The following is a 24,191-nucleotide window of genomic DNA, read 5'->3' on the forward strand; positions in this document are numbered from 1 at the left end:
TGTCTCAGTCTCTTTATGAGCAGAGACCACATATTCTAACCACAGCTACAGTATTCTAATACTTCTGGCAGCCGACTCTTAGGAGTTATCAGTTGATTCTTGCTGCAGTAACTTCATTCTCAATGGACCTTTTCAGCAGTCCATCCTCAACAATGATGGAATCCCACTATGCCCAGTAGGACTTGACCCTAGGATTCAGTTGACTCACTTCTTCTCATCTTGATCTCTGTCCTTTTCCTTTGCAACCCAGCAACATTTTCAGTTCTGGGTCGCCTTCTTGGCCTCGCTTCAGGTATTTTGGTAACCGGGTCGAATTCCTTCTCTTTTTTACTGTAATGCTTACAGTCTGAATGATATGGTCTCCTGGATAATTCATCAGCAATGTGTCTTCCCTGCACGATGTTTTGATTTAGCCAGCTTCTTGCGACCTCTCTAACCGCAATTCCAGCATCTAGACTCTGCACCTTGCTCTGTTCCCTGTGCGAAGCTTGTTTGGCAGCTTCGAATTCTCGAATTACAAAAACGTCATCTGCAATTATAAGATTGTTTCCTTTCCTCGTATTTGTTCCAAGTAACTTCTAAGTAACATTCGCAATGCTGCAAATTGAATTCATGCAATTTTACTGGCAAAATCGTTCACTTCTAAGTGACATGCATGGAAACCATTTTGACAGCATATGTTTATCCTGTAGCTATGGCATAAGCTATATCACTGGCATTTGCTGTTATAGATACAGATGTGCTAAATTAGTACCTTTCTCTATTTTATCACAAGCTTCACCAAATCAATTTTGGATATTTCAAATGAGAGATGATGTTTTCGAGTCCTTACCATTTGACAATAAAACATTTCAATAATACAGTCGGATGATGTTTCAAGGAAAACAATTCTTTTTTCAGGATACTTCAAAGGACCTCAATTTCAACCAACATCAAAGAACGCCTCGACTTTTCTTGCGCATTATTCGGTCCAGATGGAGGCTTGGTATCAAATGCACCACACATACCTGTCCACTTAGGTTCTATGCAAGAAGCTGTACAGTACCAACTAAGTTATAGGAAAGAATTCAAGGAGAACGATGTTATTCTAAGTAACCATCCAGCAGCTGGGGGCTCCCACTTGCCCGATTTTACAGTTATAACACCTGTGTTCTATCAGTAAGGAAAACTTTTTATTTTTGACGTAGAATAGGTACGTGGTTAGAATTTCTTGGTCAAGATCTGGACCACTATGTAGAGCTTATAATCTTTGTATAATATGATATGTGTTCTGACATCAATTCCGGAACACCCTCACTAATAATTTTACTACCAGTGATTTTTATCAAGCAACAGATCTTAAAACCATAAATGGTTCTGTGCGATATTATGCCATATTACTGATTTTTAGGGGAAGCAAAAATCCAGTATTCTTCGTTGCATCTAGAGGCCATCATGCAGACATAGGTGGAATCACCCCAGGTTCTATGCCTCCTCATTCTAAGACATTGAGCGAAGAAGGTGCAGCGTTCAAATCTTTTCTACTTGTAGATGGAGGTCAATTCATGGAAGAAGACTTGATAAAACAATTAAAGTTGGCTGGTGGAAGGAATATAAGTGAAAACATTTCAGATTTGAGGGCACAAGTGGCAGCCAATCAAAAAGGTACTCGACTTTTTCTTATCCTACGACAATTGTATAGGTACTGAGTGTGTGTAAAAAAGTGACGTGTCTTAGAAGAACTCATACTTGACGAAATACAATATCGACATATATATATCGATAAATGAGGGCGTCCCATAAATATTGCGTACCAATTCAGTACGTTATTCTCTGAGTTAGGGGGAGTCCGGGAGACTTGCTCAGGTAGGAGACTTGAACCACCTCATATATTTCAATTCAAATTTCGCGCTATCGGTATCGTAAATAGATTGCGACATACTCTTAACAAGGCACAACTAGTGGCGGCTTCATTTTGGCCGCCATCAGAACAGTTCGGGAGTGAGTGGGTTGAACGTGATTTTGTTGTTAGGTTAGGTTAGGTTCTTCTCGAGATGCCGAACAAAGAATTTTGCCCACCCTGCATAGCCCTGTATCTTGGAAACGAAGCATTTCCGGGCAAAAGCCTTCAGGACATTCCCGATTCCAAATGACTCAGAGATGATAACCTGAATTTGTTCGTAATGTTTATGAAACACCCTGATTTGTATAAATCATCCTATACTATTCTATCGAAGATACTTGAAATAAGCACATTATCATTCGTTCATTGGTAAGGAAAAATCTCTGGAATCACAAGACTTGCTCATTTCAGGCATCTTGCTCGTGAATGAACTCATCGATCAATATAGTCTTAACGTTGTCCAAGCATATATGGATCACATACAATCTAATGCAGAAGTGGCGGTTAGAGTGATGCTGAAAAAAGTGGCCGTTGACACTCTCAAAAGAACTGGATGCACTGTGTTAACCGCTGAGGATAGAATGGACGATGGAAGTCCCATTAAACTGACTATTAGTTTGGAGCCTGAAGAAGGAACAGCTATCTGTGATTTCACGTAAGTATTAATTATGGATAATTTTTAACAACTGATGGAAATAGAGAATAGGCGGTATATACCGAAAAATTTCATCATACTGATGAAATTATAGAGCCATTCGGTTTGAAATTCAATTATTTCTTAATATTAGAAAGAGGATAACAATTCAATGCTTATTCGTATTATCCTATTTTTCTTCATGACCGGCCGTTACTAGGGTTACAATATCCCAGCACACTACTCCTACGAAAGCCTAGCCCAACATCAACTCAATGGAAGTCGTACAGACATACAGAATTTGTCAAATTTAAGTTTCATCCTGGAGAATGATAAAACGTTGAAACTGAAACAACACAAGATATCACGCATGTCTTCCAGTTTTCTCATCATGACCATTACGTACCATAAAAATACCAAAAATTCAAAGAACCTAACTCTTGAAACAAAGTTGGACGCTATTTAATGAACATTTGAACGTTTTCTGATGTTCAAAAATTTAAAAGTATTTGTGAAATTTGAAAAATTGGGTAATTTGGCTGAAAACAACTATGTTCAAAAGATCCACAGATGAGTAGTGCCACAGATTCAGCTAGTTATTTTGAAGTGGATTTTGTTTTTCCAGGGGTGGCACAGCTCATTATGAAAACTCAAAATGGCTATATTTTTTTATCAGGTCCGATTCGGAAAAAATGGTAAAGGACAAAAGTGTTTCTTTTGACCTCAATAATCAACTGTTAAAATATTTGTACGAGTCAAAGACTCACCCTGTATACACTAGAATTTTCATTTTAATTTCAACCAATGGTTGAGCCAAGAAACCTTATGTACCCCTCACGTGAAACATATTGCACGTGAACTAGAGCAAAAATTATTTTCCGTTCTATATCGATTACTTCATACCTTACTCAATTCAAAGTGATGTTGGGGGCTGTTCTGAATACTTGGAGGGGCATCTCTTCGGCATGACGGGAATTTAACCCCTCGAAAAAATTTCAATATTCATAAACACGTAAAAGCGCGAAGGGTAAATTAATCTTTCAGAGTGATCAACAATGGACACTGCCTCGTTCGTTTTTGTTGCCTTTAGAAGTCTTTCCATCGACGTCATAAAGGTACATAAGGGTGGATCGAGGGGAAAATAATTATCGAGTAATAATCTGCTTGTTTTCCGATATTCTCAGCCTATAAAATGGTCACTGAAATAATTAGAATGTCTGACGATTTTTACCTTTTTGTGTCGTGGATTCAAATCAATTTGTCAAGTAAGCAATGATATTTTGAAGATGGAATTTACCATTTACCAATATTCAATATTTGGAGTGAAGTGAAAGTCTAGAAGGCATAGACTCCCTTGTCTCTCTCTCTCCGCTAGAAGGTTGTTGTTTTAATATGAAAAACCGATATCGATATGCAGCTTTCTCTTAGAAATATTCCTAAAAATTAGGAATTGTAGGATGAAAAAACTTCTATTTCATTAGAACTCTTTTCAGTATCAAAACCTATTAATTGATCGGGAAAATTACCTCTTGAGGAACTTGGGCTCTCAAAGAGGCTGTAAAAGTTCAACTTCATCAGCATTCATCCCTGGGTTCGAAAAGCTCGATTCCCTTATCAAGCGCCATTAAGATCCAATAGAAATCGTTTAATTCAATACCGACAATTCTATTTTGAAGACCGAGAAATTCATTATTGCTGGTCACGTCAACGTCTAAAATTGACGATAAATTTCCTAGATTTTCGAAGGAATTTCAATTAACGAACACCCATGCGATTGAATTTTGCAATTCTACACTTACTAGTTTGGAGAGTCGAGATTTTGTTTCTGGAGAAGAGGGAAAGAAAACAACATACATGGTGTCAATTTGAAAACTTGCCGCGAAAGTTTGGCCAATGTGAGACAATGATATGAGAATAGACTGTATTATTGTTTGGCTAGTAATGGAAATCATTTCGAGAATCTCAATACAAAGTATTGAGTAGTACCTATTCATATAGAGAAACAAATTGTCTTTCAATTGATATATAGCTCACCCTCTATACCCTATTAAGAATTGAGGGGTGTCAAGCCCGGCATTTAGGGTTGAGGCTTACAATTGTGCCCAAAATATGTCCCCCTCCGAATAAAAATTGATCTGTTCCAGCATTTTCTCTCAAAATATCCCTGTCTGACATAATTGGCCTGGCAAGCTTTCAAATTGACACCCTGTATACCTAGAGATATTGTTTTCTCAGATATCGTTATTTATTCAGCATGCCTTTACTCTTTTCAGGGGAACCGGAGTAGAGGTTTGGGGAAACTGCAATGCACCCAAGGCTATTACACTGTCAGCTCTGATATACTGTCTTCGATGTATGGTCGAACATGATGTTCCTCTGAATCAGGTAAGTGTCGGTATGAAGTGAGATGTACCAATGCGATTGAAAGTGGATAGATTACTGAGTTCCTTGAACATTTCTATAAACCTAGCACCGAGTACTTTATTTCGTAGAATGCTCTGTCTACTAAACACTTTAGGAAATTAATTCGATGTAAGAAACATAGTAAGCAAATTTATTCAATTAGAAGGAGAAGAAACTTCAATGCTTCTACCTAACCTTATGTGTTCCGTTCATACATAGTACTTATTTGAAGAGCTTTATAGTTCAAGCTATTGACAATAACACTTGACTTCTGTGTCAATTTTATAACAGTAGCGATCTTTGTGGAGCAGGCCAGGCGACCGTTTCGGGCGCCGAATAACTATAGTAACGCTCTAAGCGCTACAAATTTTCATATCAAGGTAATAGTTGGGGAGCCAAGAGGGAAATTCGGGATTTAGTAGAGGTTGTCAGATTAATATAAGGGGAGATACCTTGGACCCCGTAGAGTACCTCTTTCAAAAATTAGACCTACACGAGCGTGAAATCGTTTCAAATTAAGATATACTACTCTGACAAAAAAGTATCCGGAAATTTGAAATAAAACGCACAGATATTAAACTTCTTCAATATTTATTGAATCTCCTTCAAAATATGCTCCATTTGAAGCGATACACATGTGCCAACGTTTTTTATAATCATGGAAACATTTTTTATAGGCGCTTTCAGGGCTGGCCTTCAACTCCTTCTGCGAATTTTCTTTTATGGCGTCTATGGAGTGAAATCTGGTTCCCCGGAGCGGTAATTCGAGTCTGAAGAAAAGAAAAAAGTCACACGGAGCTAGATCAGGCGAATAAGGTAGCTGGTCGATGGTCGATGGTATTTATCGAGTGTTTGGTCTTAGAATCGTTAATAATCGTGACTCCATGAGATGGTGCGTTATCGTCATGCAAAATCCACGAATTGTTTTGCCACAAAGCCGGCGAATATTTTCACGCAAAACAGTTAAATAGAAGCTTTTATTGACCGTTTGACACAATTTCCTTGATTTTTTCGACTTTATCGTTGGTTGAAGAGGTTGACGGTCGTCCTGAACGAAGCAAATCTTCGACGATCTCCCGACCGTTTTTGAAGACTTTGTACCATTCGTACACTTGGGTTTTCGATAAGACAGAGTCTCCATAAGCCTTTTCTAGCATTCGTAACGAGTCAGCACACGAAATTTCGTTCGAAACATAAAATATGAGACAAACTCTTTGTTCAATTTTTTTTCCATTGTAAAATTTGCAGACTACCACTGAGGTCGATTGGTTTCAACAGCTGTCGTAAACAAACTAGTCGACAGACCGCGCTCATGTTTGGCATAGTAATTACGAACAGTGCTATCAACATACATAAACTTCAAATACTCAAAAATACTTAACGCGGGCAATTTAAATGAGAATTTCCGGACACTTTTTTGTTAGAGTATATGTGGTTGATTACATGTTGAAAAGTATATATTCTGCTAATCTGACAATATAAGCGTGACGAAAATTTGTGGGAGAGCGCCAAACTTACAAAAAACTTGTCACTTGTACATTTTCGAGCGCGGTAGCTTTTTTCTTTAACTTGAAGCTAATGATTTAAGAATAACGGAAAAAATATATTCCGACAGTTTCAGTAAGCCGAAACAATAAAAATTGGCCATGAAGGTCACAGAAATCAGTTTTTTTGAAATACCTCCGGTCCTAGGCTTCAAATTGTTCTCGCATTCATTATAAAAGTTGTAGGGCATAACATTTTCCACAAATTTCGTCCCAAGCAATTTTTTCTACGTTTAAACGTTTTCCAGATATATGGCGATTAATGTACATTAGACTGAGTTTCTACATTGACCTTGGCCTTCCGCATGTAGGGTTAACCTCCTCGCCCTTATCGCCCTCTACCTCAAAAACGGTTAAGAGGAGGCAAAATTGCTTCAGGCAAAAGTTTTATAAAATATTATTATCTGGAGTCATTCGGGGCAACTTTGCGCACTTTTGCCTTTCAAGCCATACCCTGTTTCAACTGTTGAAGCTAGGAAAATTAAAACATATTCATAAGATAGAGAATTTTCTAATCTATAAAACAACATCAAAAAGCCAACAAACAAAAACGTTTTCTTTCCGCAAAAAGAAATTTAATGGTGAAAGTCGGAGTGCGTTCACTTGCCCCGTATTGCGGGTAAGTGTGCGCACCCTCACGGGGTAAGTGAACGCAGTGCTTAGTGAACCACACAATCAGAACAAATTACAAAATAATGTCATCAAAATGTTACAATATTAGAGAAATGCTGTTTATTGTCAATACAGAAGCGCCTTTTTATAAGCACTGCATTATTGTTCGTGCCACAATTCCTGGTGAACACAACACTTGATACATTCCCCTGTTGGTGGCCCTTCATATTTTTCCGATGAAATAGGACAATATTGATCGAGTCTCAACCAAGAAAATCAACAATGTCATAATTTATTCCTCACTGAACTAATGCCCATATAATGAATCTATGCTCACACTTACCCGCGCACACTTTCCCCAGTAAGCCAAAATTTGAATTGACGTTCTTATAGAGTTGAGCAGCTAAGAGAACCTAAAATTTTTTATTACATATTTAGATTAATATGCCCATGATCGAATAAAATATTGTTTAATACTGTCGGACTCGGAACTTGGACCTGGCAGAATTTGCAGAGATGCTAAAAATTTACAAGAAAACTAGTGAATTTGATTGATTGCAATTGAAAAGTTAACGAAACATCGCACGGCGCACTCCTATGAAAAACTAATTTGGGGATTCTGCGCCCTTGCTTCACCCAAATGAACCCCTCTTTCAAACATTGCATAGTCGAAATATACGCACTGCGCACACTTACCCACTGCGCTCAGTTACCCCGAACGACTCTACGACTTTCATAATGAATACAGAAACGATTAGAGGTACAGGAAGGGAGATATTTTGAAAAAATACCCTTATATCTTCTTCAAACTGTCTGATTAAGAAAACCCCCCTTGATTAGTGTCAGATTAATGGTTCAACACATCTGCAACACCGAGATTAACCACTTGTATGAAAATCTGACACGCTCGAGTAACGATTTTTTTTGCATGTTCCAAGGACCGCTACGACCTTGCGTCACGTCCAAATAGTGAACCCCTTGAAAAGTACCTTCCTTTGGGTCAAATTAACATATCCTGTAAAAATCTGACACGCTCGAAAAATTTTTTTTTACCATTTTCAACTCTTCCGCACGGCCAGCCCCACCACGCAAACTGTCGGATTAACATAAATTTATTATCAGAGACACGTAGGGCATATACAGTATCTTAATCTGACAATCTGGACGACACCTGACGATGTTTTATTACATCTTTGAAAACCTGCAGACGCTTTCCCCACCGCTGAAAGTGCATACATCATAGAACCTTTTTTTCCTTCTACCATATAATGTTCAAAATCTACTAGGTCTCCACGACGCTTGAGTAAATCCCGATTTAGCATCATCGGCTCCCCAACGATAAGGATTGTTCCTATTTCAAGTATCCATAAAAAATTTGAATTTTTGATCAATCAAATGAAGAAATAATTCATGTATAGTTTCTTTTGCTGTGGAAACACAGCTATTCCGTTTTACCTGAGAAATTCGTCTTCTTCCGAAAAACAATAGCAGAGATTAAGTGTAGACACCGCATCAAGGAATACTCTGTAATGAATATGATCAAAAGGAGTGGCGTGCATATGTGGAATATTATATCAGAAATCCTTAATTTTATTTCAAGTTTTCTAGACGATTAATTCTGTGCTGATGGATTGAGATGAAATATTATTCCGGTCGAAAACATTCAACTACGAAATAAACATAGTTCAATAATTAATCTATGGAAACGGGAGCTTTGTGATATCCTGAAAACTATACAATTATCGTAAGTGTAGTCATAACTGCCCCATAATTGCCGCTCTTATTCGAGAGACTATAGTCGAAGTCAAATGGCCCGATGAGTAGTCCAGAAGTTGGGACGAAAGTTGGTACCGTGAATTGCAATAATCCCGCGAATTCGACAGAACTAAACCAATCCGCAACACTTGAAACATTCCCGTCGCTTCGATTGTGCCGAAATTGTATGTACTCACGTAGTTAAGCGAAACTTTTCGATGCATTTGAAGGGGTACGTATATGCTGAAACAACTCGACCTCTGCCCTTCAGTTCAAAACGATATGCGTTCATGAATGGACTTTTTTTCGATGAGTAGAAGAACGTTTCAATAAGGTCATTAGAGAATGGAAAAGTTCAGTTTTAATGCAATTGGCTGGTGATTGTTTCAAAACTCTGTTCATTTGAATCTCTGTTGACTTTTGTATTATTATGCTCGTTAAAATTTAATTATATCTGAACGTTGTCAACGATAATCAAATGAATTAGACTCGTGTTCAAAATCGGAGGTTTTCAGATTTTATCAAATTAATGTATTGGACTGTTACCAGATAATCGAGTTGGAGATGGTAGTGTAAAAACATTCATTATATATCCTTCACAATCATAACATGAATGAGTCTCCCGCATGAAGCTTATGCAAATACCATAATGAATAAAAATACTAACAACATCTTTAAACTCAGAGTGACATTATCCAACTAAAAACTGAAGTAATCTACATAGATTAGTTCAAATGAGAAGTCACTTGAAGTAAGACTTGGACACTGAGAATGTTCAACAAATTCAATATTAACACAATGTTTACAATGACAGAGCAATATCAATGAAAATTGATTGCGTTAGCCTCTTTATTCTGCCAGAAAAACAGAAAGTTGGAATAATGAATTTTAATGAGAAGGCCGAGTTGTAATAATGATGCAGGCCAAGCCAAAAGGTGAAAGCTAAATTATCTAAGTCCGGTCATCAGTCAAATATGAGTGGAGCAATAATATTAAAAAAATATGAATAAATTTTTACATCCTTGAAGGATGCAAAAATTCATCAATGAATACAACATTTACAGGACTGCTTACAAGTGAGCACGATAAGAACGTCCATCAGAACAATAGGAGATACAATTGATAAATTATGAGAGTTACAAAACGAGAGGACTAAATGAGGGAAACCACTAATCGTTGGTTTCGAGAAGAGCAAGGCTTGATATCTAATCTGTATATCGAGGAAGATTAATGAATATGAGAATACAAAATTATAATGAGGAGATCATGCCAACTGAGAGAGTACACGATTACTAGAGTAGATCTTCCAGGGTAGAACCAGGAAGAGAGAGTGTCAATCAGTGTCATGGCTTACCATTGACCGTTGAACCATATTAGAGAAGTCCACATTGTGTTCTGAAGGAAATCAATTAAATCTATGGTCCACCCTGGAGAACTTCATCTGAAACTCGATAACAGTGATTAGTCATATGTAAGTGAGAGGTTAATAACAGAGATGATCTGAGAAATTAAATAAACTAATTCAAATTATTGAGATGAGTATGAGAAGACAATAAATTAGCATTCATGATCAATGAGAAGGACATGAGAAAGTTCAATTCTGGTGCATTACCCATTTTCATGTGAGACAATTTAGAGGGGTCTGAAAATCTATGTATATTGGAAAATATAATAAAATACATATTGATGAGGAGATACAAAAATTCCAAAAATGAAGAACAGCGTTAATGCCGCTATGGCTATGAATAATAATAAAATTTATGTAATGTCCAATTCTTTTTATAAAATCATAATTTGTTTTTTATAACTTTTATTTTCATTTGGAATTTTTTACGAATCATTCAATTTCAGTATATTAGTGGAATTTTTACTTGTGTGCAACACAATCTTAGTCGGTAATAAATTTTTCATAATTTCCAGTTCTGTTATATTTTCTTTGATTTTTGAAATTTGAAATATAAATTACTTTCTTAGAAGAATCTTACTCTTCCTTCTTTGTGTTCGAATAGGTGCATGAATCCACAACAATTTATCAGTCGAATGACGTTCCATCTGTTAAAACGAACGAATCCTCGTTTTAATGAGTTTTTCCAACTCACAGGGGTGAGTTTTCGAAGTATTCAAACTTTTTCTGCATGGGAATGATTTTTTCGAACGATTCGCGTTTAGAAAAATTAGCAGTGAAGCTAGGGTCGAATTTTTCGGCGTAACAATCGCGATATTCAGAACAACCAGAACAGATCAATTAAAAAGTTTCATTGACGTTCTCCTACTTTTGATAATGCCGGAATCCGGTTTTTCCGGTACGACGCCCGGGGCGGCAGCGATGGGTTTTTGTCGGAAATGATGAATTGGGGGCAGGAATGGGTCGGAAAGTTTACGCTAGTGTGCGTCGGTTTATTCTTCGACGGTGCGCCGCGGCGCTGGTGGTGCGGTCGCATGGGGAACGCGAAAGGCCGAAGTTTAGGAGCGATCAGCGACCAGGCAGCGTTTAGAAAATCGAAAAAAAGAGCTGCTGCAAAAAAAATCAGTGGACTTCAACTTCAGGTTTTGAAAGCTCTGGAACAATCAGGAAAAGACAGGAAAAAACTGATTGTCTGGTCGAATTGGGATTCAAAGGGTTCCAACAAAAAACTGAATCGTTAGAATGTCTTTGACACTGCTTAGTGATCCTATATGAGTCTCTTAGGTTCTCCCCTTCGGGGAAGTCAGCTGAATTTTTCGTGCCCACAAAAGGGTGTTTTTGCAGGTTTTTGGTTATTCCTCCCCAGAGAACCCGACCATCTATTAAGCTATATTGTATATTGTATACTGTCGAATGATAACGAATTTTTTGAAAAAACCCGTTTTCAAACTAGAAGACGTCAAAATTGGCTTATTTCCAAAATTACGAGGATATATTGAAAAATTCTTCGCCTACTGTAGAAGCAAACAAAATTTCAATGTCAAAATATTTTATTACTCAACATATTCTCCTTTTAATTATTGGATACATTTATTAAAGAACCTTCAACGTCTTTAGACCAAAACAAATGTTTCTTGATCTGGAAACCAGACCGACACAGCTTTTAATACCTCCTTGTTGGAAGAAAATTTATGACCTTTCAAACTTTTTCAGTTAAAGCCCGTTTGCAACAGCCGAGAATTCTCTAGAAAATTTACTCGAGATTTCATGCGCCGTGAATATGTACCGTTACATACGCACTTTCGGTAGAATTCTCTGTTCAGTTGCGTACTAAATAGTCTCCGCCCTTTTCTTGCGAGAATTTTGTAGAGAATTCTCGGCTGTTACAAACGAGCTTAAGGAAAGAGATGATAGTCAGATGGAGCGAAATCTGGTGAATAAGGGGGGTGTTCTAGTAATTCAAACCCTAAATCTCGAATTTTTTGCATGGAAACATGAGATTTGTGTGCAGGGGCGTTGTCCTGCGAACACAAAACACCTTTTGATAGCTTCTTTTCTTTTTAATTTTTTCCCGTAGAGTGGTCAGTAATGTCGAATAGTAATCTCCGGTTATTGTTCTACCCTTATCCAAAAAATCAATCATGATCACTCCATGGCAATTCCAAAAAACTGAAGCAAGAACTTTTCCAGCAGATTTTTGGACACGAAAGATCTTAGGTCTTGGAGAACCAGAGTGTCGCCATTCCATCGATTGTTGCTTCTGGATCGTAGAAATGTACCCAAGTCTCATTCATAGTAACAATTCGGTTTAAGAAGTGTAAATCTTTTTCAAATCGAGCACAGATCGAACGCCATGCTTCTACCTTTGCACGCTTTTGGTCAACATTCAAACATCTGGGGATCCATTTTGCAGCAATTTTTCTCATGTCTAAATTGACCTGAACTATATAATGAACGCGTTTGTATGAAATATTCAGTGCTTCAGATTTCCGTTTCAGCCCAATTCGACGGTCTGATAAAATCATATCATGATCTGCATCGATATTTTCGGGGACTGACACAGAAACTGGTCTTCCCGATTGGTTATCATCTTCAATGGAAAATTTGCCTCTGTCGCTTACGAAGGACATTGATCACCAAGGGTATTAAGCATATCTTCGTAAATCTGCTTACTTCTTAACCCTTTTAAATACAAGTACTTGATGATGGCTCCAATTTTTCCATCTTCTTTCATTTAATTTATTGAGTAACTCTGGTTTATTTTTTTGACCTCAAACTTCACACTGACACTTCTAATGAGTTATTGTTCGTTGCTATGGTAACGCAATATTTTTTTCATGCATGGAACTGGTCTAGGCTAACTAGATATCAATACATCCTCGTATATTTATTTCCAACGCTCGTTGTTCAAAAAAATCACTACCAATTTCCATACTATGGCTCTAATTTGATTTTTCGTGGATATTTCAGTTAATGTACATATGCTTATAACTATGCTTATGCTTAGTGGTCGCTGTGTAGAATCTCAAGCGGTCAGTGCTCAGGTTGGAAATCCCGAATATTTTAAGCGTGCTTAAAGCACTTTTTCTCAGTGCTCGATACAGCTTTGTTATTTTGTGTGAATCAGTAAGTCGTAAAGAATGTATGTTAGTGGCAGCGCCCACCAAAGTAGCGTAGCGAATAGACTGCAACGTTTACAAAATAAGGTGGTGACATACTTATTCAAGACGACCTTTGTTTTTACTTTTACCAGCACCGTTAAAATGAAAAAACGACGTTTCATGAAGTGCATTTTCCAAATTCCTAATTGAAGGAGTTAAGTTAAAAAAAAACGATTTTTTATTCCATGAGTACACAATGTTAGCATAAAATTCGGTAGCATTGATTGATAATGAATGATAGCAAATCAAACATATGTAAACAATGAAAAAGTTCAACTAATGGTACTTTGCAAAACTATTTTTTAGGGATGCCTCAAACCTGTAAAGGTTATTCTTCCTCATGGATGCATTCTCAACCCAAGTGAAAATGCTGCAGTAGTTGGAGGGAACGTATTGACCTCCCAAAGAGTTGTGGATGTTGTGCTGAAAGCATTCAGGTATGTATAAACGAGTATTTTTTTGCTGATATTCAAAAATTAAAGAAAATTTTTTCGATATACTGAAATATCTTGTACTAACAGATAACTTATGCAGATTTCCTGATTTCCACAAAAACTAATCATCCTTTGTCAAATTTTTCGCCGTATCAATAAGAAAATTCACAAGGATTTTCATAAAAATCAACTAATATACTCATTGATAAGAATCAGAATCCGAATTTTAAATTATACTTTCTGAATTACATTTTACTGATCTGAATTGCAATTTATACTTTCTGAATTACGTATGAAAAAAGTGTAGTTGTTAGACTGTTAGATATTTTCAACTGGCTTATTGTCTTATGAGCGCATTGTTGCTTATTATGCTTTAATATTATGTATGAATCCATTACTTATTTCCAGACTGGTATAATATTTAGTAGAGTTCACGAAGCCTTTAAATTCAGCTTGTTTATCAGATAGATAAATAGATAGATAACTCATTTATTGTGGAGAAAATGGCCATCGCTTGTTTATTAATCCTAAGTTTATATCACTAGTTTTGTTTTTTCTGATCTGAATTTTGAAATATAAATGAATAAATAAAAATAAGGTGGTTTTTCTCATACTTGAATTTGAACAGGGTTTGTGCCGCATCGCAGGGTTGCATGAACAACATCACTTTTGGATGCGAGAAATGGGGTTGTTACGAAACGGTGGCAGGAGGCAGTGGAGCGGTGAGTTGTATGAGATTGAATTCTTACCAAATTGACTGAATGATGCGATTGTTCTTTTCAAAGAATTACTGTTGGGCTGAGGAATTCCCTCAACGTTTTTTACTGTAAACGTTTCAGTGATTCGCAACAGATGTTTCCGTTAATGTATCGTTATACTGAAGCGGCTACTCAGCAAAGATGTAGCTGAATTTCACTCATCAGAGACTTGTGCAAGTTTGTTGTTGTCAATAATTAAAAAAAAAACTCGAACTTTTTCTGTGCAGCTGAAGATGCTATTATGATAGCGGAACACGGTAGGTGGCTGAAATTCGATTGCTATTCAGCCAACTTGGGTGAAATTCAGTTTGTAGATTGAGCAAAGGAATGAGTAAATATATGTAACGACATATGATTATATGTATATTTCTCTGAAAAAGTCTGCTGAAAAATGATAATTTTTTTCCTCTTACGTTATATGAAATGAATACAATGAAAATAGAAATAAAAACTAAAACGATAAGTTACTGTTGTTTGCAAAATCCGAGCTGAAACTTTTCCCTTAGTGAATGACAAAATTAACTGGTTAAGTTCCTTGTATCAAGCTATATACAGGGTGTTTCATGGGTCGGTGGCCATATAGCCTAATGGTGAATGCAGGTCATCCAAGCCTTTCAGAAAACTTGCTTGTTTTGTATCCTAAGGCTATTAGTTTCGGATATACGGGGCGATTAATGAATATTATATATTATATATATGAATTATGGCGATAGCCATAACTCTGGACTGAGAGGTCCGATTTCGATCAAATTTTATGGGTTTGTTCATTTCAGAATACTCTTTCAAACAGCTCATGAAACATCATTATTTTCAGGGCAGTACTCAGAATATGATGATTTTTCATTGATGTCCCAAAATCTATAGTTTTTACATCCCTTACAGAAATGTCGTTACTGCCATGAAAAACTACATAATTGATTTTAAGAAATTCAATTTTCACTTTGCATGGCACACTTGTCATAAGGGAAAAGGAATCGGACGAATTCATATAATATTTTATGTCATTTTTTTCGAAATGCGGTCCTGTTTTTATTCGTTCTGTGATAATATTCATTGTCCTTCGCCGAGATTCTGAATTATTTTAGATTCTGTTCAATTCTTCCTCATTTTAAACCCTCAGCATATCCTACTGAGTGTTCGTAAAAAGTGTTTAGGAGTATGCAAAGTGAATTCTTTTGAAATTACATATTTAATTTAGATACAAATGATGTAAACCATCTTGGAAAATGTAATCCGTAAGTGTATTTGCTTCATACCACACATAAGTATTAAAATATATAATATAATTTATTCTTCAACAATGAAAATGTACTATCATATAAGAGACGTTCGAAATTGAGTTCTTTCATCTGGACACATTTCCTAGGGCTTAAAATCAGATTATTTATTTATTGCCCTTCTTATCATATGGGGATGTTTTTCTGCACAGGCTTCTTCTATCCACTGCCGCAAATGCTTCCGTGAAGTCCAGAAGTATCTGCCATTTTTTCACGCACACTCAGTGGAAACTGAGGGTTTAAAATGAAGAGTTGAACAGAATTTAAAAAAATTTGAAATCTCGACGGAAGACAATGAAGAATATCACCAAAGGAATATCACTAAAGGAATATATATATATATATATAAGGACCACATTTTCAGAAGAATAAATTTCAATAGTTATGTGTGTTATGAAGAAAATACACATACGGATCACATTTTCCAAGAGGGTTTACATCATTTGTAACTAAATTCAATATGTAATTTCAAAAGAAGCTCGACTTTGTATACTTTTAAACACTTTTTTACGAACACTCAGTATGTGTGGAAGGAATAAATACAGGACCGCATTTAGAAAAAATGACATAAAATATGAATTCGTCCGGTTCCTAATAAATTATGTAGTTTTTCATGGTAATAACAAAATTTTTGTAAGGGATGTAAAAAATATAGATTTTGGGGCATCAATGAAAAATCATGATATTCCGAGTACTGCCCTGAAAATATTGATATTTCATGAACCGTTTGGAAGAGCTTTCTGAAGTGAACAAACCCATAAAATTTGATCGAAATCGGACCTTGCATTCCAGAGTTATGGCTTTCACAAATTTAGGTCAATATTCATGAATCACCCCGTATCCCTGAAACAAATAGCCTCAGGATACAAAACAAGCAAGTTTTCTGAAAGGCCTGGATGACCTGCATTCACCATCGGGCTATGGCCAACGACTCATGAAACACCCTGTATATTTTATATATCATAGGAGGACACAATCAGAATTATTTTTTCTTGTTTTCTCCCTCCCATAGAACGTCTCCTTAATTTCATTCTTGTCAATTTCTGGTTTCTGAGAAAGAAAATTGCTTTAATTGCATTCAAGATGCCATTTTCAGGGACTTGCATCTAAACAGTTGCTGCTCAAAAAATATATGAAAGACCCACACTATTTTTTGACAAGGAATCATTTTAGTGGTTCAATAATTCATTCACACCCTCTATATTCAACCCTTATTATTCGATGCAGAAGCTAAAGTATCAAAGATCACTCTGTATGAAAAAACAAAAGGTGGAGCTTCATTTCTAAGGTAAACCATGAAATCTCGGATGAGTTTGGAACATAGTGCATTTCATTAGAATTCAGAATACAGACATACGCCTCAGTAATAAGTAATAAATTTTTTCCAACCGTTTGTCGACATGCTCTTCTTCACGGTCCGATATCGGCGCTGCCTTGGCTTGCATTAAATCTGCGCGATAAAAAATGGCACTAACTTCCACGACAACTGTCGAACGGCGGAAAAATGGCGGTAGATAAGCGACCGATTTTGCCGCCAAAACACGCCCGAGATTATTTATAATGTCGCGAAAAACGCTATCGAACCGGGCGTAACCTTATCACGTCCAGTAATAATATATCAGGTCGTGTTCAGCTGACGAATGAGCTTGAGGATCATAAACGGAACCCTGGACGACATTTCATCGAGATTCCTTGGAGGATCATCATTCTGCAGCTGCTAGAGCTTATGTTCCCAAGCTTCCTAATGCACACTACTCAAAAAGTGGTAATTCGCGAAAAAAACTTACATTTTGCTCTGGAATCAAATTTTCAGTTATGCTTTTGTTTATTTAATGTGATGAGGCGTATGTTTGTATATTACAGATAAAACAATATGGTCCTCATGACACTTAATTGCTTTAAAAAAAAATTGCAAGAAACTCATTACTTTTTGGTGTATGATAGTTTTTTTGGTGCGTATATGCGATAATGGGTTATTTATCGTTAGCGTCCTGATGAAGAGGCCAAAAATAGCCTCGAAATATAGATGTTTTTAACAATGGTTGTTTGAATCGAATAGCCCCCCACTTGCCAAGTACCCAAATAACTCCTTAAAGTTAATCTAATACGGCAACACTCCTCATTAAAGATAATGGGTTATTGTAACTCATATTCTATTGTGTAGTATCATTTGTGGATTAATTGTCACGAGTTTAGCTTAGCATGAATGAATTTCAGAAGCCGTTTAACTTGAATGTGTAATTAGTGTATTGCTTAAACGATGGTTTGACCACAGCCTTCTAAAGACGGCTTTATAGACGGCTGTGGGTAAATCTACCTTTGGACTGGATTCGCTTATTCAATTAATTTAAATTCTTTATTCATACATAGAATAATGTTTGGGACAAGTCAACATAAGGAAAAAAATATATGAATACAGATTTTGAAATGCAAAAAATAATATTACAAAGATAGATCAGACATGGATCAACTTACGGAGTCAGAAAGAAACTCCTGGGTGATCAAAAAAGATCCCTGCTACATGTATGTACGCAGAAATTTTTGCGCAAAGCATTGATGTATAATATAATAATTATTGAGTAACAGTAAGATAAAAAATACATCTTCCTTCAAAGTGGATCATAAAAGTAGATTCGATGTACAACCGCCAGAAGATTGGACAGTCTTTCCTTCATCAGATTACATAAAAGTCATACAAATTTGTGATGGATTCTTCTTGGAGTTTTCGAGCGTCAGCTATTTTTTATAGGGGAAATAGCGAACCTATTCTGGTGGCTAGCTTTCGAAGACAAATCTTTCTGCTATCTGGGGTATTAGGTTAGCGATGACTGAAGGTCAAAATCTAAGTTCACAATTTTATTCAGTATCTCGAAGTAGGGAACACCATAATCGTACTTGAAACAGATTTTGTGAATTTCGCAAAAATGAGTTGTTAAACTAGGACAGATGTTTTGCTATCACAATATCATCCTCAGATGGGTGAGGTTTACTTCAAATTAGGTGAGGTTTACTTCAAATTTTGAGTGACGTGAAAATGGTCATAAACGGTTGAGCTGGACTTATCGTTAAAGTATTTGTGGCCGAATTAAACCGTGCCGGTCAGTCTGGCACAGACTGTATATCTGACAGTGTATCAGGGTTGAGTACGTTAATAGTCAAAATCCGCTTACTGCTTTCAGAGTTAAAGCAGAGGGCGAGACTTTGTCTCGTACAAATATTTCAATAGTAGATTCTTGAGGTCAAAAGAAACACTTTTTTTCTTTCCCATTTTTCCCGAATCGGCTCCGTTTAAAAGATGAAGGCTGTGTTGAAAAACCATAAAAAATATTAGTTATTTTTATCTCACAAACGGTTTTATCGAATGAAATGAATTTCGGAATATAGTTTTGCATTTATTTGATGAATCTTTTTCGAACACAAGATATCATGCACCATCGGGCGTTCAGTTTTCTTATTATGAAAAAATGGTAGGTACCAAAAATACAAAAAATTCAAAGAACTCAACTCTTGAAACAAAGTTGGACGCTATCTCATGAATTTTTGAACGTATGGTAAAATAAAAGTATTCTTTATATTTCCTCGTATAATGTGCCGTTTTCGGATACTTTGATATTCAAAAATAAAGAATATCTGTGAAATTCGAAAAATTTTCACTCTTTAAAGATGTGTAGTGTCACAGATTTCGCTTGTTACTCTGAAGGTAATTTTGTTTTTCCAGAGGTGGCACAGCTTATTATGAAAACTTACAATGGTTATATCTTTTTATCAGCGACGAATCAGAAAAAATTCTTTTGACCCCAAGAATCTACTGTTAAAATATTTTTACGAGTCAAAGACCGCTGTATGTTTCAGTATTTGAATATAGTTATTTTCGTAACAAGTGCGGAAAATGATACTTTTCCGGACGAAACTGCCATTGTGAAGCAGAGTTTGACTGCGACTTGAAATGCACGCGAAAGAAGAGTTGAAAGCATACGCTTGCAGAAAAAAAAAATATCTATTCAACTCTGAGACTAGTGAAATATTAAATACCAATATAGTTTCTAAAAAAGAATTCGCTAGAAACTTCCAAATGTTATTTGAGTGCCATGAACTTTTCCTTAGAAATATTGAAAAATGAGTTTTTTCTGGGAGCCAAAATCACCATTCAGCTAAATACCTACCTGGATAGGTGGCCGCTCTGGTTATGGAAGCGACTTTTCTCATTTCCTACATTCGTTACAATTTCCTCTTTTCTGTGAATTCAATCTATATATCTAATTGTAGGGTCCATCATGGAACGGTTGTTCAGGTGTTCACACCCACATGACCAATACTAGAATAACTGACATCGAAATATTGGAAAAGCGTTACCCCGTTTTCATCAGAAAGTTTACGTTGAGAAAAGGCAGTGGCGGATGTGGAAAATTCAGGGGTGGTGATGGAGTGGAAAGGGAGATCTTGTTCCGTTCCCGCGTGATACTATCTGTCCTAACGGAGAGAAGGGTGCTACAGCCTTATGGAATGGAAGGTGAGTGTGTCTTATAGAGGAAACATTGAAAGCGGTGGTTAGACGGATTATGCTAAAAGAACGAAGCAATCACGTCAGAAGGAGGTTCATCTTAAAATTATTCACTTACTTAAACGCAATTCACTTTTATCATAGCACTCGGTTGGCCATGGAAATTTGACACATTTCACCACTACTGTGTAGTAGGAATATCTTAGGTTATACTTTTCCTTCTTTTTTCAGACAAGCTCTCACTCAGACAGGGGCATTTTATCAAGGGAGGCTTGAATTTGGAAAATGTGAGGTTATGACGTATAAACTCTGTTTTAAGGCCTGCCGCAGACATGCAACTTTTCAGTTGCGCAACAGTTTGATTGCAAGCGGTTCGAGGGCGCACACATACGCAATCGCTTAGTTTGTGTCGAGGCTGAAACTATTCGATCGCAAAACTTTTCAGTTGCATGTCTGCGCGGCCCCATATAAATGCATTGTACCCACTTCTGCAACTAAACAGTTGCAAAACTAAAAATTGCATGTCTGCGGCAGGCCTAAATCAACGCAGTGTTGTCTGTTCCACGTAAAGTCTCAGTTATTACGTAGTTTATCACAAGGTCAAATTACTTCGGAAAATATGAAGTCGAAAATATGTGAACATAACTGACGTTTATACAAACTGATTGAAGGGATTCCAAATCTAGTGATTTGCATGGAAAGTACAATAAGTTTTCAAGTATTTATTTTTACCATGGAAGATACTTTAATTATTGACACATAAGCTCTCAAGCTTGAGAAGAGTTAATGTTGGTTATCTTCTTTGGCTAAAGGTTGAAGACGTTATAAATCAGTTGTAGATTTCAAGAAAATCAGCTCAAAGATGAATTGCATTTGATGCAGTGGTAGGAAATTAACGGATAATTACAAGAATGTTAAATTCTTCCGCAAAAATCATGTCAAATAATTGAAGGGAGTTTTGAGGCAAGAGGAATTTCACCCTTAAACTAAAATTTCACATAAATTAACAATTGACAATTGACAACTAGTTCGTGTTTGTGGCTTGTTGTTTTTAATACTTTGATATGATGATAACAATACTCTGATATAATAATGATAATATTGATCCCTTAAGACATTCAGTATAGAATAATTCACATGAAAAATGGAAAAATTAATTTTTTGGAACCTATTCTACGATAACATTGAAAATTCAATGTAGTAACTTTTTGCGTTGGTTAACTCTGAAATATGATACTCAAATGCCACCACCTTTTTGGACCAATAGAAGGAAATTCTTTGTCATCCCCTTTATTCAGTGTGATTGAGTGATTGTGGAAACATTCATCTAAAATATAAGTCGTCTAGATTCAGATGAAACCTAGAATATATAGCTTAGATTTATTACCTTATCTTCTTGGATGAAACATAAATTTTAATATATAAATTTACTTACATTGAATATGTTCGATATCGACTGATATATTGTAGATTTTAGAATATCAGGGTTACTATTTGAATGAACTACACTGAATTATAAATAGCACTTCCTGATACTCTATCTTCTTTCCTTTCCAATTTCAATCACTTTCGGCATTTTTGTGATATTAATTGATATTAGTAGTGGCAACGTCGTTTTATGACATTAACGACATTTCATGAGTGCCAACCTTACTCTTGTAACTAGAGTTACAAAAACTTGAGAAAATTATTTCATGGCCAACCGAGTGCTTCTATAAAAGGGAATGGAAAAAATTGTTTTGTTTGACCTCAAGAATCTACTGTTTAAATATTTGTACGAGACAAAGACCCACCCTGTATATAAAATAGTTTTCGACATAGAAAGACAAAAGTAGGTACTGGTCTAGTTTTCCCGAAATCTTCATTTTAAATTTGAGGATAATTAGAAGGTTTTCGTGAAAATTTCAACGCCACAAATTGATACAAATAAATCACCATTTGCTGCATATTTTTCTTTGGAAAAAACGAAACTGCTAGGTTTACTTTTTAAATTTCGCGATTTTTCGGAAAAACCAAAAAATTCTGGTGAGAGCAAGGCACAGATACCTATGGCACTGAATTTTCTACGTATTTTGGAGAAGAAAAAACAGAAGCGATAAGCTACTATTATTTTATTTTCGATTTCCTGGAAAATCAGAGGGACTTTCGAAATCATTCGAAAGTAGCACAAATCTGCAAAACTCACTTAAATGGAATATTGCTGGAATTAAGAATTAAAAGAGATTTGTTGGGCGAACAGAAAGAAATTATTAAATATTGAGTGAGTCTAAAAACATTCTTCATGCGTCAAGAACAAAATATCGTTGTGTGGCAAACAACCACCTCTCTTTACGCCACTGAATTATTTGAGGGGTGAAAGTTCGGTAAGTGTGTTTGCGAGATGCAGACGTTCGAATGGGGATAGATCACGATCGGTTTGATTGCAAGAAAAACGACAGACCTTGACTCCAAGTTGGAATCGAACCGGATTAAATCAAAGATTAGGCAATTCCTTTAGGACCGATAATGGGGTATGTCTAGCCAAGCGAGGCAACTTACACATAAACTTCAGGTCGATCACTTCGGTAGTTTATAGGGTGAGACGGCACTTTTTATACACTTTTGATCTCCAATGAGTTTCTCCTTTCGATATTGGGATTATGTATTTGGATAAAATACTGTATAGGATCGAAGCGAGGAATGAATCTGGAATTTCACTGACTATTTCGATTTCGCAATGGATGATTGGGATTGTAAGCTGATTATAATAGGATGATATGTCTCTTTAAAAATTTTGTACAATTATGACTTGAACAGGAAATTTCTCAAAAAATGTCTACCTCGGCTTGTGCAATAAATCATATTATAATTGAATGAACAACTCGAATGTGCTTCGAAAAATCTTATCATTTTAAATTTTTTTTGCTATTATCTCACTAATGAAATAGGAAATTTGATAGGAAACAAGTGCTCTCGGGGTGCAGTAATTACCCTCTTTATCTTACCCCTCGTAGGGCCGACCATGCTTCAGAACCAGTGTTACTTTTCAAGACTGAAGTATCATTGGCATACGTAGTACCTACGTATAAAATTCAGTGCTCCACATCAGGCCATTAATGTAAACAGGAACAGAACCAGCCCGAGCACAGAACCCTGCGAAACACCTATTCCTTAACTGCTTCAAAATCCTCTTCCTTGATTTGATCATCTGTCAATTAAGTTCTATGTTCAATATCTATATATGTTACCGGCAATGTGAATAATTCAGGCATTCTATACAATGCCAAGGCAATATGTATAGAATACCTGGGTCTTCTAGGCAATGTATGAAATAATAGAAATGCGTTTGTCTATTTCATACTTTATCTAGGCATTGTATACAATTCCTAGGTATTCTATAAAATGCCTACTGATCAGCCGGGAATCTGTGAGATGAAATGATTCAGGTGTGAATTTCTTATCAGAATGGGTATGGACAGGGTGGGCACAATTCGTTGTCTACTGAAGGGACCTCAAGAACTAGGTACAAGAGCTAGAAGAAAACGGATGACACATTTCCTAGCTCTTTTTCAGAAAACAAAGAATGGTGGGAATCGTAGCCTCCTACGATTCTTCGTTTTTGAATAATCAGTAAAAAATTAGATTTTGACGATTTCGAAAAGTTGTCATAACTTTTTTGTCTTTGAACTTACAGATTTGAAACTTGAACCCATAAGGCACTTCTATACGTAGAATCTACTGACAAAAGATTTATTTCGATTCATAAACAACAAGTTCAATAAAAGATAAAAGTTTGCATTTAAAAAATCCAAAGTTCGCCTAATGGTACGAAATGAAAAAATATCG

General features: G+C 36.2%; 1 protein-coding gene across 3 annotated transcripts in view; it reads left to right on the forward strand.

Moving 5' to 3' along the window:
* The window catches only part of LOC123307312 (5-oxoprolinase), an 89,355-nt gene that overhangs the window by 24,590 nt on the left and 40,574 nt on the right, over positions 1–24,191 (forward strand). For all 3 annotated transcript variants that reach the window (XM_044889566.1, XM_044889564.1, XM_044889565.1), the window contains exons 11-17: positions 901–1,158; positions 1,391–1,644; positions 2,294–2,537; positions 4,790–4,901; positions 13,703–13,833; positions 14,459–14,552; positions 20,132–20,375. In XM_044889566.1, the coding sequence (XP_044745501.1) occupies positions 901–1,158; positions 1,391–1,644; positions 2,294–2,537; positions 4,790–4,901; positions 13,703–13,833; positions 14,459–14,552; positions 20,132–20,375 (1,337 nt within the window). The remainder of the gene's footprint in view (positions 1–900; positions 1,159–1,390; positions 1,645–2,293; positions 2,538–4,789; positions 4,902–13,702; positions 13,834–14,458; positions 14,553–20,131; positions 20,376–24,191) is intronic.

The sequence above is a fragment of the Coccinella septempunctata genome, chromosome 2, assembly GCF_907165205.1.
Source record: "Coccinella septempunctata chromosome 2, icCocSept1.1, whole genome shotgun sequence".
Lineage (NCBI taxonomy): Eukaryota > Metazoa > Arthropoda > Insecta > Coleoptera > Coccinellidae > Coccinella > Coccinella septempunctata.